Raw genomic sequence first — 14462 nt, 5'->3', positions numbered from 1 at the left:
TTTGAATTAAGAGTATACACCATGCTTTAATTCGAATTGAACTATGAATAGGAAGAGTATGTATGGACATTCGACAACAGGGATTAGATACACACTTGGTTGTTTAAAATGTTCTTCTATGCTTAATGGGTTCCTAATGCTTAATTTTAGGTTAGACAACAAATGATCAAATTAGGGAATTAGGAACACAAGGTTATGACCACACACCATGGCTTAATCATACTTTAGCTAGAATCAATCCATTAATCTAAATTGAACTTGGGAACTTATTTGCTTGAGTTACTTATTTCTTTCTTCCTTGTTTTATGTTCTTTGTTTTTGTTTCTATTTTGTGTAGGGAAACTAAATTGGATCATTCAATCACCAATCCCTGTGGAGTCGACCTCGCACTTACATATGCTATACTACCAACGGTTCGTGCACTTGCGAGTATCACAAGTTGAGGATGCAGCTTAATCCATTTTGGTGGAGCTAAATCTACGCAACAACTGCCAGGTATACGAACAAGTCCTCGGCCTGGGACTGGTTTTGAGAGCAGGAGAGGTGAAGTGAGGTAAGTCTTCAAATTCTGAAAAGCTACTTCGCACTCCTCATCCCACTTGTCTCTTTGTCCCTTTTTCAAAGCTTTGAAAAATGGTCTGCACTTGTCGGTAGATCTCGAGAGGAATCGGTTGAGGGCTGCTGCTCTGCCCGTCAGACTTTGTATTTCCTTCATTGTGGAAGGTGACTTCATCTCAAGAATGGCCTTGATTTGTCGTGGGTGTGCCTCGATACCTCGTTGCGTGACTAGGTATCCCAAGAATCGATCGGAGGATACACCAAACGTGCATTTACTTGGGTTCAACTTCATGCGGTACTGGCGTAGCAAGCTGAATGCCTCGGTGAGGTTTTTGATGTGATCTGCACGTTTTGGGGCTTTGACCAGCATGTCGTCCACGTAGACTTCCATAGTCTTGCCGATCTGCTCCTTGAAGATTTTATTCACGAGCCTTTGGTATGTTGCTCCGGCGTTCTTTAGCCCAAAGGGCATGACCTTGTAGCAGTAGGTCCCTCTCTCGATGATGAAAAAGGTTTTCGCCTTGTCATCCTCGTGCATCATGATTTGATTGTAGCCGGAGTAGGCGTCCATGAAACTGAGCAGCTGATTGCCGGAGGTGGAATCCACGAGTTGGTCGATTCTCGGCAATGGGAAGTTGTCTTTTGGACATGCCTTGTTGAGATCAGTGTAGTCGACGCAAACCCTCCATTTGCCCTTTTCTTGTTTCGCTACCAGAACAACGTTGGCCAACCACTCCGAGTAGGAGACCTCTTCAATGAAGCCGGCTGCTAGAAGTTTGTCGATCTCGGCATCAATGATTGCGACCCGCTTTGGAGCGAAGTTGCGTCTCTTCTGCGCCACTGGCTTGCTGGCAGGGTTGACGTGGAGTCGATGGCAGATGATGTTTGGGTCGATGCCTGGCATGTCTGACGGTGACCATGCGAACATATCCTTGTTGTTCTGGAGGAAGGTGGTCAGCTCCACCTTCTCGTCTGGGCTTAGGCGCGAGCCGATCCGCGCTTTTTTGTCTGGCTGGTCAGGATCCAAGGGTATTAGCTCGACGTCCTCTTCGGGTTTCCATCCTTCTTCAGGGGAGACCTCCGGACGGATTTCCTCGACTTGGTCCTGATGCTTTGATTGCTATAAGGGGATAGCTATCCTCTTCCCCTTTTGGCTTGCTCGGTTGCTAGGAACGGGGTCTGGCTATTCTGCTCCCTCAAGGTCTACTTGATTCACAGGGAGGAACTGTGTTGGCTTGCTTTTCTTCAGCCCTTGAGCTGAGCATTTCCTCGCCATTGCCTGGTCGCTGTTGATCTGGCCGACACCGCCCCCAGGAATTGGGTAGCGGATTTTCTGATGAGTGGTGGAGGTGATGGCGTTGATCTTACCAATCCATGGTCTGCCCAGGATGTCATTGTAGGGTGAGACTTCGTCAATGATCATGAATGTTTGTGAGCTGATTACAGGTGGGGAGTAGACGTCGAGATCTATGGTGCCCACGGTAACCGTCGTTGCGCCATTGAAGCCAGTCAGCGACCTGGCTGATTTGTTGATCTTTGCTTCCAAGCCCATCTGTTGGATGACAGTCAACTGCAGGATATTGGCTGCGCTGCCTTCGTCCACATGGATTCGGTCGACCATGGCCTGAGCGATTTGAATGCTGACGACAAGGGCGTCGTTGTGTGGCATGTCGAGGCCGATCAAATCTTTCTTCTGGAAGCCGATCACTGGGTCGTCTTCCGCCGGTGGAAGGTCGGTCGAGACTTGGGAGACCACCGTGGCCTGCTTGATCTTCCTCTTCTTCTCTTTGCTGGTCAGCCCAGACTCTTCAGAGTCGGCTAGGATCGTGTTAATCCTTATGACTTTCTGAGGTGGCTCCTTGGCGATGTCGCGATCCTCAATCCGCTGGATGGCTTGCTTCGCAATGAATTCCGTGCAGTGTCCTTCTCTCACGAGTTCTTCAAGGTGCGTTTTCCAAGCAAAGCAGTTGTTTGTGGTGTGCCCGTGCGCCCCATGGAAGGCGCAGTATTTTCTGGTATCCCTTTTGTCCGGATCTCCCTTCAAGGGTGGCGGCCTTCTTACCCAAGGTTTGTCCTTCACTTGGGCTAAGATTTGGTGTATGGGGATGGAGAATTTGGTGTAATTCTCTCCTGCCGTCGCGTCCTCTTTTGGGTGTGACCTGCGCTTGTCCTTGTTTCTGTTGCTGAACCCATCGTTCTTTTGGCCTGCCCTCTTGGTTGGTTGATCTTCCTGCTTAGTAGACTTCTTTGCGGCGATTCGATCGTCATCCCAGAGCGCATAACGTTCTGCGGTTGCGAAGACCTCTGCCAGAGTCTTGCTGGGAGCGATAGTCAGCTCGCGGTATAAGTCGTGTTCAGCTGGAAGACCTTTCTTGAAAGCAGAGGACGCGATCCGGTCGTCACATCCTACGATATTGGCCTTTTCTGCTTTGAATCTCTTGATGTAATCTCGAAGGGATTCGTCAGACTTCTTGCGTAGGTTGAATAGGTGGTCGGGGTTCTTCTTGATTGTCCGGTAAGACGTGTATTCTTTCGCGAAGACGTATGCCAACTCCTTGAAGCTGCTGATCGACCCAGATGGTAGGGTGTGGAACCAGTCCTGAGCTGCTCCCCGCAGGGTCATCACAAACACCTTGCACATTAACGCGTCGTCGGCTTTGTGGAGGATCATGACACTTTTGAAGTGTTTTAGGTGGCTCTCGGGATCGGAGTCTCCTTTGAAGGGCGTAAACGAAGGCGTCGAGAATCGCTTCGGGGGAGCTGCCTACTCAATTTCGACGGTGAAAGGCGTGGAGTTAGCTTGGTCCATCTCCTTGCGCAGGGCATCTTCGAAGTTCCCGCCGGTTTTCAAGTCTCGTAGTTGGTCACTCACAAGCTTCTTGACGTCTTCTGCACGCATTGCTGGTTGGACACGTTGGCGACCCTCGCGATTCGGGCGACGTTGACTGACCTCCTCATTGATCCGCAAGGTTCGAGCTTCTTGGCTGTGTTGCCTAGGCTGCGTGTTGGTGGACTGCGCTTGTGAGTGATTCTCCGCAGCTTGTCGACGAGAATCGGTCCTTCGAGAGTGAGCAGCGGAGCGCCTTTCCTCGCCGTTCTCACCGTGAAGGTTGTCAGGTTGACCTCCTTGGGAGCCTAGCCTTTGAAGAATGTTCCTCGACAAGTGAACAGCAAAGCGCCTCTCTTCACGATCCTCATTGCGATGGTCGTCAGGCTGATCTCTCTGGGAGCCTAGCCCTCGAGGAGCACTCCTCTGCGGGCCTAGGCGGTCGCGGACGTGGAGTCGTGGGCCCTGCCTTCCTCGCACGTCACTCTGAGCGTGGCTTGCGGATGCTTGTGACATGTTGGCGAGCTGATCACGTTGTTGTCCCTCTCCTTGTCTGCTCATGCCTGCTTGACCTGCTCGGCGCCCGTCGATCTGCCTGTTGGCGCAGTCGTCCATCCTTCTCTCTTCGCCCAGTGGTCCAAGGCCAAGGTTTTGAGCTAGATTGATTTGGTTGAGAAGCTGCCTCATCAAATTGCTTTGGTCGTCCATTCTCAGAGCTAGCTGGTCAACTCTCAAATTGAGGTCTGCTTGACTTCGTGGATCGGGAGGAGAGAAGTGTGTGGAGCCCAACTGCATACGGGCTAGGGTTTCATTGGAGGTGTACGCGGGAGCGTGCGTCGAGCGCGGAGGCAATGGAGGGAATGGATGGAGTTGCTCCAAGATCGGGCCTAAGTCGGCGGTGGTGACGAGTCCACTTTGATGGGAGGTTCCACCATGCTCAGCGGTGGTGCCATGAGGATGGCTAAATCCGGCCAAGGGGCCTTGGGTGGCTGCGGTGACCGGCGCGGTGGTGAGAGGTGGTGGCGCCACCATGTCGATCACGGGATCATGGGTGGAGTGGCTTTGGGCCGTTGCGGATTGAGCCATGGCGGCGGCTTTGCCTCTCGTCATCTTGCTTCCAACCATGGTTGTTTGGAAGGCTTCGGTGGATTGGAAAATAGGAGGAACGGATTCCTTGAGCACGCGTTGAGTATAACTCGTGCTCTCAATGAAAGCACCAATTTGTGGGAGCCAATTTCCTCCCACGGGAATATTCGCCTAAAGATTCCTTCGTCTTCTCCGCCTCTCTTTCTCCCTGCAAAACGAATAACAATAAGAGGACCACACCCGGGGTGCTGGCCAAAGACCCTCTGATGCCTAAGTCAGTTCAATCGATCTGAAGAGAAACGATAGCTAAAATAGGGTACGGGAATATGTATGTGTGGTAAAAACCGGGTGGCCGGAGCCGTGAGTGGTGGCCGGAGCCTTGTGTAAAAAGGGAGAGAGAAGGTGGCGGTTAGGGTTTCTGAGAGATAATTTCTGCAGAGTTTCAGTAGGAGTTTAGACGTACCTTAACCATTGTGTGTGGCCATCTTTTAATAGAGGTCTCGGGAGCTAGGGTTTCAGAGGAATAATTCCGTAGATGGAAAGGAATTATTCCTCCCCAATTTGGCGAGATTTGACTAATTAGGGATTTGATTTATTTGATTTAAATCAGATCCCTAATCAGGGTAGCAATCAAATCAATACCTAATTTAATTAGGTAACTCCTCCTTTAATTGAGAATCGTCCTAGGAATCAAATCAATCATCAACCCAATTAGGTAACATTCTATTTAATTAGGTAATCCCTAATTAAATTGAATAATTCCCAATTAGGTCAAATAATCCCCAAATGGAAGGAATTATTTGACCTAGGGTTAAGGATTAATTCGGTTCCCACAAACAGCATATTAATCATATGGAAAACATTTCTACTTTAGACAATTTAAAAAACCTTTGGATGCTTTGTAAACACGCACCTACTTGCTATAATATTATGAATAAGGTGCACAATCTGCACTATACCTAACACAACTTTAACAAGTAAGCCTTTGAATCTGATTGAAATTTGAAAACCATAAATACACATGTGAACTAAAGATTAACTATAAACCAACTTGATTGATCCATTCCATTGACAAACTTTTAACCTTGTAATTCTTCTCCACCATATTGGAAAATTTATGCACCATTATACAAACTTCTGTATGAATAGCAAACTGCATAGCTTAGGCTGCAGCTCCGACAGGCACCCCTGCCTTGAGCCTGGATGATCCGTATAGAGTTTCTTCGAACCGGATTATCTCATTTTTGGATCCATACGCAACTTGTGTTCTGTCATCCAGATTAACAATCACTTTGTCTAATACAGACTGGTGACCATCACTACTATAACCTCCAGCGTTCTCGATTAATAACCCCAATGGAGCTACCTCAAATAACAGCCTGAGCTTGGCTTTGGTAGTTGGAGATATCACATTTGTGAAAACTCCTTTCTCTTTTACAAGTATCTGCAGGTAAAGAAATCTTAAACTTTTTAACTTCTTAAGAGTGCCAACCACAAAATATCGATTTTGTGTGGATGCCAATCTCACTAAAATTAGGAGACTGATTAAGGAGAAGTTGACAGGACCTGATTGACATCTGGCACCATTCCTCCGGTGTATCTCAACGTGTATTTCTCTTTTACATAGTAGTTGATCAACTGTTGTTCATAAACAGAAGAAGTTCACAAAAATTAATGGAACTACGTGGTGGTTAATAATTTACTGATATAAGGACTGCAGTAGTAATGCAATATTGCTTTAGAGGAAATCAAACCTTGTCATAGTCCGGGTTGTCAAATGTGGCTCTCAAATTTCCTGGGGAGAATAATTTCCCTTCACCAATCTCTGTTGTCTCCTTGACATGTTGCCACTTTCCTGACCAAGACAGTGTGAGACATTGATTCATTCTAAGGTCAGCAGAATTGAGTACCTCATACTTATGATGAACTGTTTTTTTTTTTTCGGTTCATAGAAGGTTTCAAGGTGGCAGCAACAAATTTTACAATGGCATATGAAGAACATTGGTTGCTTAAAGAAAACTTGATGACATTGTTACAATCTCACCTTCATCTAGAAGAAGAAATTCGTGGGTTCCAGGGAAGCCCTTGATAGCAAGAACATATGTAGTCCTAGGACCATAAATTCCCATGGCTGCAGCAACTTGGTCTCTTCCTGTTATCCCAGTTAACTTATCTCCTGGCCACACACCAAAGATAGTGCCTACAGTGAAGTTTGTGTCAACAATGCTGGAGCCGTCGAGTGGATCAAAAGCAACACTAAATCCACCTGTTCAAATTGCAAAAAGTCCGATAATTAGGTCATCCTTTCGATCATCCTTCTTAAGAAGATATAAATTTTAAGATCATAGAGCAATTCATTATAAAATATGAAGTTTAATTGCATATGATAGGACTTGCGGACCTTCAACTGGGCCTCCCAGGTCTTGGAGTTCTGGAACCTCTTCAGAGCAAGCATATTTGCAGAAATGTGAGTAGCTTAAGGCCTAAGCACCAAATGTAACAGGCATTAATTTTATTGCCGACCCTGAAAATAAGGTTGTATTCTGATACATTTGAGGAAGAATGACTATCAAAGTTATGATATATATATATATATATATATATATGTGTGTGTGTGTGTGTGTGTGTGTGTGTTGTCCTCAAAATTTCATCCAATCATAGGCATAAGCAGGATCAAAACTCATGGGTTTTGGTCTTCACCTCGAATAAAAGCTTGTCAGCGAGCATGTCCACCGCAAGCTGCTCATCCCCAAAGGAATTAATACAGGCCGTTCCTCCACAGGAAGCTGTTCTCACCTTGAAGGAAATAGTCCTTAATGCTTCTCCCATACTTATCAGCAACCTAATCAGTCCCTTATCTGGGGTTGCCTTTGCAAGGAACTCTTCCTACAGCCACAATTCCATTTACAACTTCAGTGCTGCTTAGACAGATTAACTCTTAAGTTATGTGGAACAAAGCTGGTTTTTGTTATGTAACTCACCAGACTCTCACCAATTGCACATCTGGTGACAAGGGAAGACTGTTTTGTCTTTGAAACCTTGAGTGATGATCTTGGCACTTGTCGTAATGGTTCTCCGAAGAGGGAGCTTGATTTCAGGCTCTGCAGCAATCAGAAGGGTCCAATAACACCATGTAATAATTCAACTCACTCAGAGAAAATTCTAAAGAGAGCTCTCTTTGATTGGTAACATATTTTCTGTGTGCATATAATCATCAACATCTAAAAGTGGTGAAAGCCTAGAGGTTTCATGATGTAAGTTTACATATTTGTAGAAATGAAATGGTGAGTCTAAATTACAGACCTTGGAGCTGAAGGATGGAGAGATGGAAGGTGGAGCCACAAGTGCAGTGGAATGCTGATGGGTTGAAACACCAGGCAGGAATGCCCTGGGTGAGCAGCAACCTATGCTGGCCTCCATGCTTCAGGCAACACAAAAAAAAAAGTACTCAAAAGAAAGAAGTTAATTTATTACGCTCAAAATAAAGCAAGAGCTTAGCTACTTTCTCTCAAAAGATTTGGTTCTGATCAACAACACTGTCTTTGAAGTTTGTTTTTGGTGAGAGCTTGCTTCCCTTGAAGTTGGGTTGGGGTGGGGATACTAGATAAGCAGTAAATGGTGTTTTACCACGTGGCGGCTGCTGACGTAAGTGTTTCTGTTTTATGAGGTGAGGTTGATTAGGCATAGGCATGGCTCTCAATCTCAAATGTGTGGCTCTCTCTGCTCTGCTCTGCTCTGCTCCTCCCAAGAGATATGAAAAGGAGTCCCACTGTTTGTAAGTTTGCGCCCAACGGCCGTTGTTCTGCTTACGTACTGTTGCCATCTCGTCTGTTATTATTCATGTAGGACCTCAGTGAAAGCAGATCCCACCTTATAATCACTACAATAGCGAGTATAAGCAACCACGTAATTTCAAACACAATCACACTATCAACACAGAAAATATAAGCACGCTATGCAACCCCTAATCAACAAATATGAACCTAAAAAGAACTCGATTTGCTTAAAAATATGTATCATTTTAGCTCAAATACTTTTTAAATTATACATATAAGTTTCAAACATTCTCATAATTAACCGACACGCATCGATAACTTGTCGATATATTTTGTTGATGAAAATAATGATATCTCGAAACATTATGGATAACGAACCAACAATCTATTCTCAAAAACACTCATGTTGCTAGACTATGGCGGTGGAGCATGATGGCTAATAGCCACAAAATAATATTATACAATATAGAAGTTTCTAGTAAAAGCCACAACAAAAGGGACTAGAAAAAGAAGGCCAAGTCGGCGGACTTGGTGATGTCGGCAAAGAATGCCTATAAATAGGCATGCAATATAATATAGCAAGGTGGAGTGAACCAATAAACTCCCAAACTAAATGAGGAGTGAACAAGCCAACTCCCAAACTAAGGGAGCCAATAAGTTCACCAAGCTAAGAGAGAAAGAGGGCCAATAAGCCTATATAAGCAAGAAAGGAGGCCAATAAGCCTATACACTAAACACCTTCTAGTTGAAGAAGGCTAATTAGCCTACATCTATCTACTATTCTCCTCTAATGTAATAAAATCACTTTGTTTCAACTATTGTCCTATTGTCCTAAACCCCTTCATCACATAAACCAACAATGGTGTCAGATCAACACCATTCACAATCACCCTGTAATCTAACAAGTTATATCAGAGTGTCACACACCTCCTAAAATCCAACATTACATATCCATCACCAACCCCTACTACCTACGTTCAAGTGTAGCAGCTTCAGCCTTGTTCCTGAAATTTTAAGCTTAATGAGAGATATTATGGACCTCTTCAGGTGGGACATAGCTAGTGCCATGCAAGCTTATTATTGCTCTCTTCTTTCTGAGTGAACTACTATGCTTGTTTTGCAGATCGAGACTCTGACTCATGACTATAAATGTCAGAAACTTTTTAATGTGAACATTGAGTTTACAGATTTTCTGATGCAGTGAGTTTAGCAAATACATACATGGACCATTGGGATCACGTTCATGCATGAGGAAAGTCTTAATAACCTATAGTAAATAAGTGTCTCTTCGTATGTGGGAGTTATCTAGGTTCATGAATAAAGTTATGGAGAGTCTTTTCATCTTTGTGAGTTATAGGGAGATTTAATGTGAAATTATCATTAGGAGGGAAGTTGGGATATGAAAAGTTTAGGAGAGTTGTGAGGAGTTATCTCATCTCGATTGAGAGGCTCCTATAAATAATGCATGAAATTGTAAGAAAGGGGAGTTGATGTTTGTTATTGAATGAAGATTGAGATTTTTCTCATCTCTTTACTCTTTTCCTGGGTATTCTCAGAATTAACATATTAGAGTTTTAATTCTGAGTATTCTTAGAATCAACGGAGTTAAGTTTGCTTGAAATTATCTTTTGTTCTTGTTCCACTGCATCATTTGCTCTTATACAAGAAAAGTAATCATTTATTTTCTCTTATACAGGAAAAGTAATAATTTATTGTTCATGGTTGCAGGGCATTTAGACTGTGGCTGCATCAGCTTCGGGCAGTTGGCGGTGCTCATGAACTTCTTCATCTCTCGACTGCCTTATTTTTTTCCCCATCATCTTTCCCTGAATTCTTGTATCTGAGGTATAGGATCATCTGAGCGATGCCTAAAAAGAATCCCAGCATACATTTGGCCACTGGCCATCCAATGACATCGTCAGATTAATATAGGAGATGAAGTTAGTGACATAATTAGCCTCAAAGTCAAACCCAAGAAATGAAATCAGAAATCTGGCTTTACTACTTTACTTACCGCAATGTAATAATCCTTTGTGCAGAGCCCGTAGAAGAACCGCATGGTGGCAAAAAGTGCCAGGAAAAATGACAAAGAAAATGGCAAGAAAAAGGAGATAAGTCATCATCACCAGCACAGCAGAATGAAAGCCAGTTGTTCATTACTCTTCATTCTGCTGTGCTGGTGATGATGACTTATCTCCTTTTTCTGTTGAAGCTCTTTTCATGAGCGTCTATGTAGTAAATTTGAAACTGATGAAAAAAGCTTAAACATTTCATCTCTTAGATACGTACCTTCATTTTATAAGCAAGATATAGATAAGAGTTAGGTTAGACCACGGACTACGTACGTAATACGTGTGACAAATCAGGATATCATCTTTTAAAATTTGTTATTTCTTTATTCAGGAAAAAGGGGTGATAGAAAATTAGTGTATTTTAGTTCAAATTGGTAAGCCATTGCTGTGAACCCCTCTCCCATCTACCTCACTTTGATTACCTCAGAGTGTGTACGAGTGACCTACCTAGTACCTAGTAGTACCTACCTACCCCCCTTGGGGCATCAAGATTGTGGGTGCTCGCAGAAAAAGCGCTTATTGTGGCTGATAATTAAGAGATAATCAGATATTGGCTCAATTCCTATCGAATTGAAGAGGAGTTTATTGCGTGTGATCAATGATCATCCCAGCTTGTCTCCACAGATTATGACAACGGACAACTCTCACAACAGGAATATTCATCTTGACCTGTATATGTATGTAATATATTATCAATGATCATCCCAGCTTGTCTCTACTGATTATGACAATGGACAACTCCCATAACAAGATAATTCATGTTGACCTCTATATATATATATATATATATATATATATATATATATATATATATATATTTGAATAATCCAAAGAAAAATTGTAAATTATTTCGAAAAATGCGGAAGATTAAATAAATTTTAAATCTTGCACAAGGGTAATCTATATATATATATATATATAGACAAGAAAATTGTGTAGGTAAGACTGGATTATACCAGACAGTCGTCATACAATAATGTTTTTGAGTCGATAAGGTTTTCACATTGTAATATCTTCAATGCATCTTTTTAATTATTATTATATATATGTGATATTGGGGAGGGGAGTCGAACTTAGGATCTCGGATGTAGAAAATACACTTAACCACTTGAGATATAAATTTCTCGCCTTTTTTATTATTTATTATGACTAATACTATGAAACCAAAACCATCTGAACATTAATTTAGAGAAATTAAAACAAAACACAAATTTAGAGTTGGTAGCAAATTCTACTCGATTGGTCCACAAGAGATTATGAGTTCAATTTCTTATAATAGTTCTCAACCCGTTGCTATAGAAAGGGTTTGAATAAGAATTTCAATATTTTACGGGAAGATTTAACTTTTACCATAAGTTTTTTTTTCTTGTCAATAAAATCATAAGTGGCCTTAATACAGAAATTTGCGTTTTTGACCAAACTACCCTTGATTTTTGTAATCATGATGATATGGGTACTTTGTAGAAAGGAAGCTTCTTTACGAGAATGAGAGAGAGAGAGAGAGCTGGATAATCTACTCCTTGTTTTAAGACAACTCTCCTCCATCTTTCCAATGTATCTCTCGCTCTCAGGTATTCTCCATTTCCACTCTCTCTCTCTCTCTCTCTGTGTCTCTCTGTAGCTTTGGTTGTTGAGAAGCCATCTGATTTGACTTTGATTGTTTGTTGAGATTGACAAGATGATCGTCAGCTTGTATTATTGGTTTCATGGCTAACTGTGTGGGGCTAAATTTCGAAATCACGGAAAAACAAATAATATTGGATTAGTTGAGAGTGGCAATTTTGTCAACCATTTGGTACTTATACTGTAAATGGATCGGATAGCCATTATTGATTTATCTTATTAGATGTGATTCTAATCTAATCATTTGATGATCTTGTTGACCCAGCTCATGGTTTTATGTACTTTCATGGAATTAGGTCATCAGAAGGTTTAGATTTGCCTAAATTGATGCTGTTTCTTGGGTATGGCTTAACTGGAGATGGTTCTAATTTGGGTGGTAAATTTTTGAGTGATAGAATCAGCTGAACAAGCTGCACGCTTAAGTGGATCATGGATGCCTCTGAAAATTGAAATATTATATATCTATGGATTCTTGGGTGTTCTGGATCATTTACTTGTAGAAAATTGCGATTTCTTTTGAAACTTTTGTTCAGCACAATGTTGTAGGCATAAAATTTGAGAATCTGATATGTGCGTTTGGTAGCCGTTTACATGATGTTTGATGTCACTTTGTAAATTGCAGGTGACCCTTCTATTTCTATGGACTGGGAGGGGAGCTGGAGTTCTTTTGCAGACTAATTGAGCCGGTGATTGCTGCTTGGATTATAACCATGTCTGCTTATGGCCATCAAATGGAGCAGCAATACTCTGCTCACAGTCTTTCAAGTAGAGGTTCTGGTATGTGATACCGTGCTGCAGATTGCAGGAATTTCCAACTTAATTAGGCTGTCCTAAACTACTGGTGGTGGTGTGGATTTGTTGAGAAATATTTAGAACCTTTTATCTATGATCAGAAAATGGAAAGCTAGTATTAGCGCTTCTATACAGTACTTGTGTTATTTGTTTCAAAATAAACCTCTTGCTAAAATTATGCATATTGTCTTTAAACACGTTGCTCTTGAGCTCTTCTGCATGTTCTTGCGTGTTATACCTTTAGGCCATATAATCAAAGCATGTTGAGCTTAATTAATCAGCTGTTGATCTTGTTCTGTTTTCTTGGACACAGGGAGAAGGCAAAGCAGTTATGTAATGGACTCAGGGTTCTACATGTCGTCTTTTGCTTCCACGATCTTCATTGGTGCACTTGTAACTGTTGGGGTAATATTAATCACCTTGCTGATTGCGTTGACCGTAATGCTGCAGTCTTGCCAAAGTAGGAGCCATGGAGTCATTGAGATTGAAAAACCAAGTTATGATTACAATTACTGCCAGATCGTCTCTCTGCATGTGGAACTCAACAAAGTTGAAGCAGACCACTTCCCTTCAATTTGCAGGGTTGTTGCCCTTCAATACATCAAAGAAGGCCAATATGCAAGAGATTTAAATTCTACCATGTGGATGATTCAGAATTATTTCAGTAGTATTACCCCAAAACGTGATGGTGTGGATGTGGTCTTGATGGACATAGATGACATTCTTTCTTCAAATCCCCAGTACATTAAATTGTTAGCGGACCAGTAATTTTCCGTTTAGTCTCTGAGCATGTGTTCTTCTTATATGAATTTTCTTTCACATGTTAAAGTAGTTAGTTCAGGTTTTTCATGTTACACTTTTTCATTACAAATTGTCTTTTTGCACAGAGATGATCAGTATGGTTCTAGAGATTGTGTGGAAGAGGCAAAGCAGCTGAAGCACGTGTTTATTTTGAGACTGTACATGAAACTTCATGCTAGTAGGTGGCCTTTGATTTTGCTATCAAGAAAGCCAGAGACGCAACGGAATTCCTCCATAGATTATCTTATATCTGCAGGATTTAGAGCTTGGTCTTCACTGATTATGAGGTATTGTTATGTACGACCCCTTCTTTCGTTGATCTCTGTATATAAAACTACTTACTGAGAGGCTTCAGATTCCTTGGAACTCTATTTGCCTTGTGCCAGTGATGATATGAATGAAGATTATTGTATTCAATATTTTGATGTCAACTGCGTTGATTGATATGGTTGCCTGGCAGATTTGAAGATGATTTGCAAATGGATAGTTGTGACTACTTCTCTAAACAAAGGGCTGCAATGCAGAGAAAAGGCTTGCGCATAATAGGCACTATAAGCAGTCACATGGATGCTCTAACAGGCACATCTTTAGGAGAGCGTATTTTTAAGCTTCCAAACCCAATTTATTACAGTTTTTGAACCCCAAAGTTGGGGACACAGAAGTTGGCACCGTTGATATTTGTAGTTCATATAGATTCGTATGGAGATTTTGATTTTGAAATCAATCCAGCCATGTAAATAGCATCGGTTCTGCTTTGAGTGTTATGTTGTAAAAAGAAAACATTATTTGTGTTATAATTGTTGTAATTATTCTTCATGACTTGCACAAAGGGCAGTAAATTGCCCCACTTTTACTTCATTTTTACTTTTTCTTCCGATCATAGTACTTCACTGGTTAATACGATAAAAGATATTTTAATCCGGGGAA

The 14462-nt window shown here is 42.1% G+C and overlaps 2 protein-coding genes across 7 annotated transcripts; one reads left to right on the top strand and one right to left on the bottom strand.

Moving 5' to 3' along the window:
- Positions 1-5487: 5487 nt before the first annotated feature.
- On the bottom strand, positions 5488-8067 carry LOC110763333 (sedoheptulose-1,7-bisphosphatase, chloroplastic). Its single transcript, XM_021966093.2, has 8 exons — positions 7775-8067; positions 7453-7572; positions 7172-7357; positions 6873-6954; positions 6516-6737; positions 6226-6326; positions 6038-6109; positions 5488-5915 (listed from the first exon to the last, which is right to left on the bottom strand). The coding sequence occupies exons 1-8, from the start codon at positions 7889-7891 to the stop codon at positions 5634-5636; spliced, it is 1182 nt and encodes a 393-aa protein (XP_021821785.1). The 5' UTR covers positions 7892-8067; the 3' UTR covers positions 5488-5633.
- A 3664-nt stretch (positions 8068-11731) lies between these two features.
- LOC110763339 (HAD superfamily, subfamily IIIB acid phosphatase) lies at positions 11732-14351 on the top strand. 6 transcript variants are annotated; one of them, XM_088249167.1, is made up of 5 exons: positions 11732-11890; positions 12565-12719; positions 13185-13498; positions 13622-13822; positions 13996-14351. In XM_088249167.1, the coding sequence occupies exons 2-5, from the start codon at positions 12663-12665 to the stop codon at positions 14171-14173; spliced, it is 750 nt and encodes a 249-aa protein (XP_088105293.1). In that variant the 5' UTR covers positions 11732-11890; positions 12565-12662; the 3' UTR covers positions 14174-14351. The 6 variants fall into 6 exon arrangements, with proteins under 6 accessions (XP_088105293.1, XP_021821793.1, XP_088105296.1 ...); XM_021966101.2 differs by having other exon boundaries at positions 11733-11890; positions 13048-13498; XM_088249170.1 differs by lacking the exon at positions 11732-11890 and adding an exon at positions 11966-12114.
- The last annotated feature ends 111 nt before the right edge of the window (positions 14352-14462 follow it).

The sequence above is a fragment of the Prunus avium genome, chromosome 2 (assembly GCF_965620075.1).
Source record: "Prunus avium chromosome 2, drPruAviu1.hap1.1, whole genome shotgun sequence".
Lineage (NCBI taxonomy): Eukaryota > Viridiplantae > Streptophyta > Magnoliopsida > Rosales > Rosaceae > Prunus > Prunus avium.
This window is presented reverse-complemented; position numbering and strand designations above follow the sequence as displayed.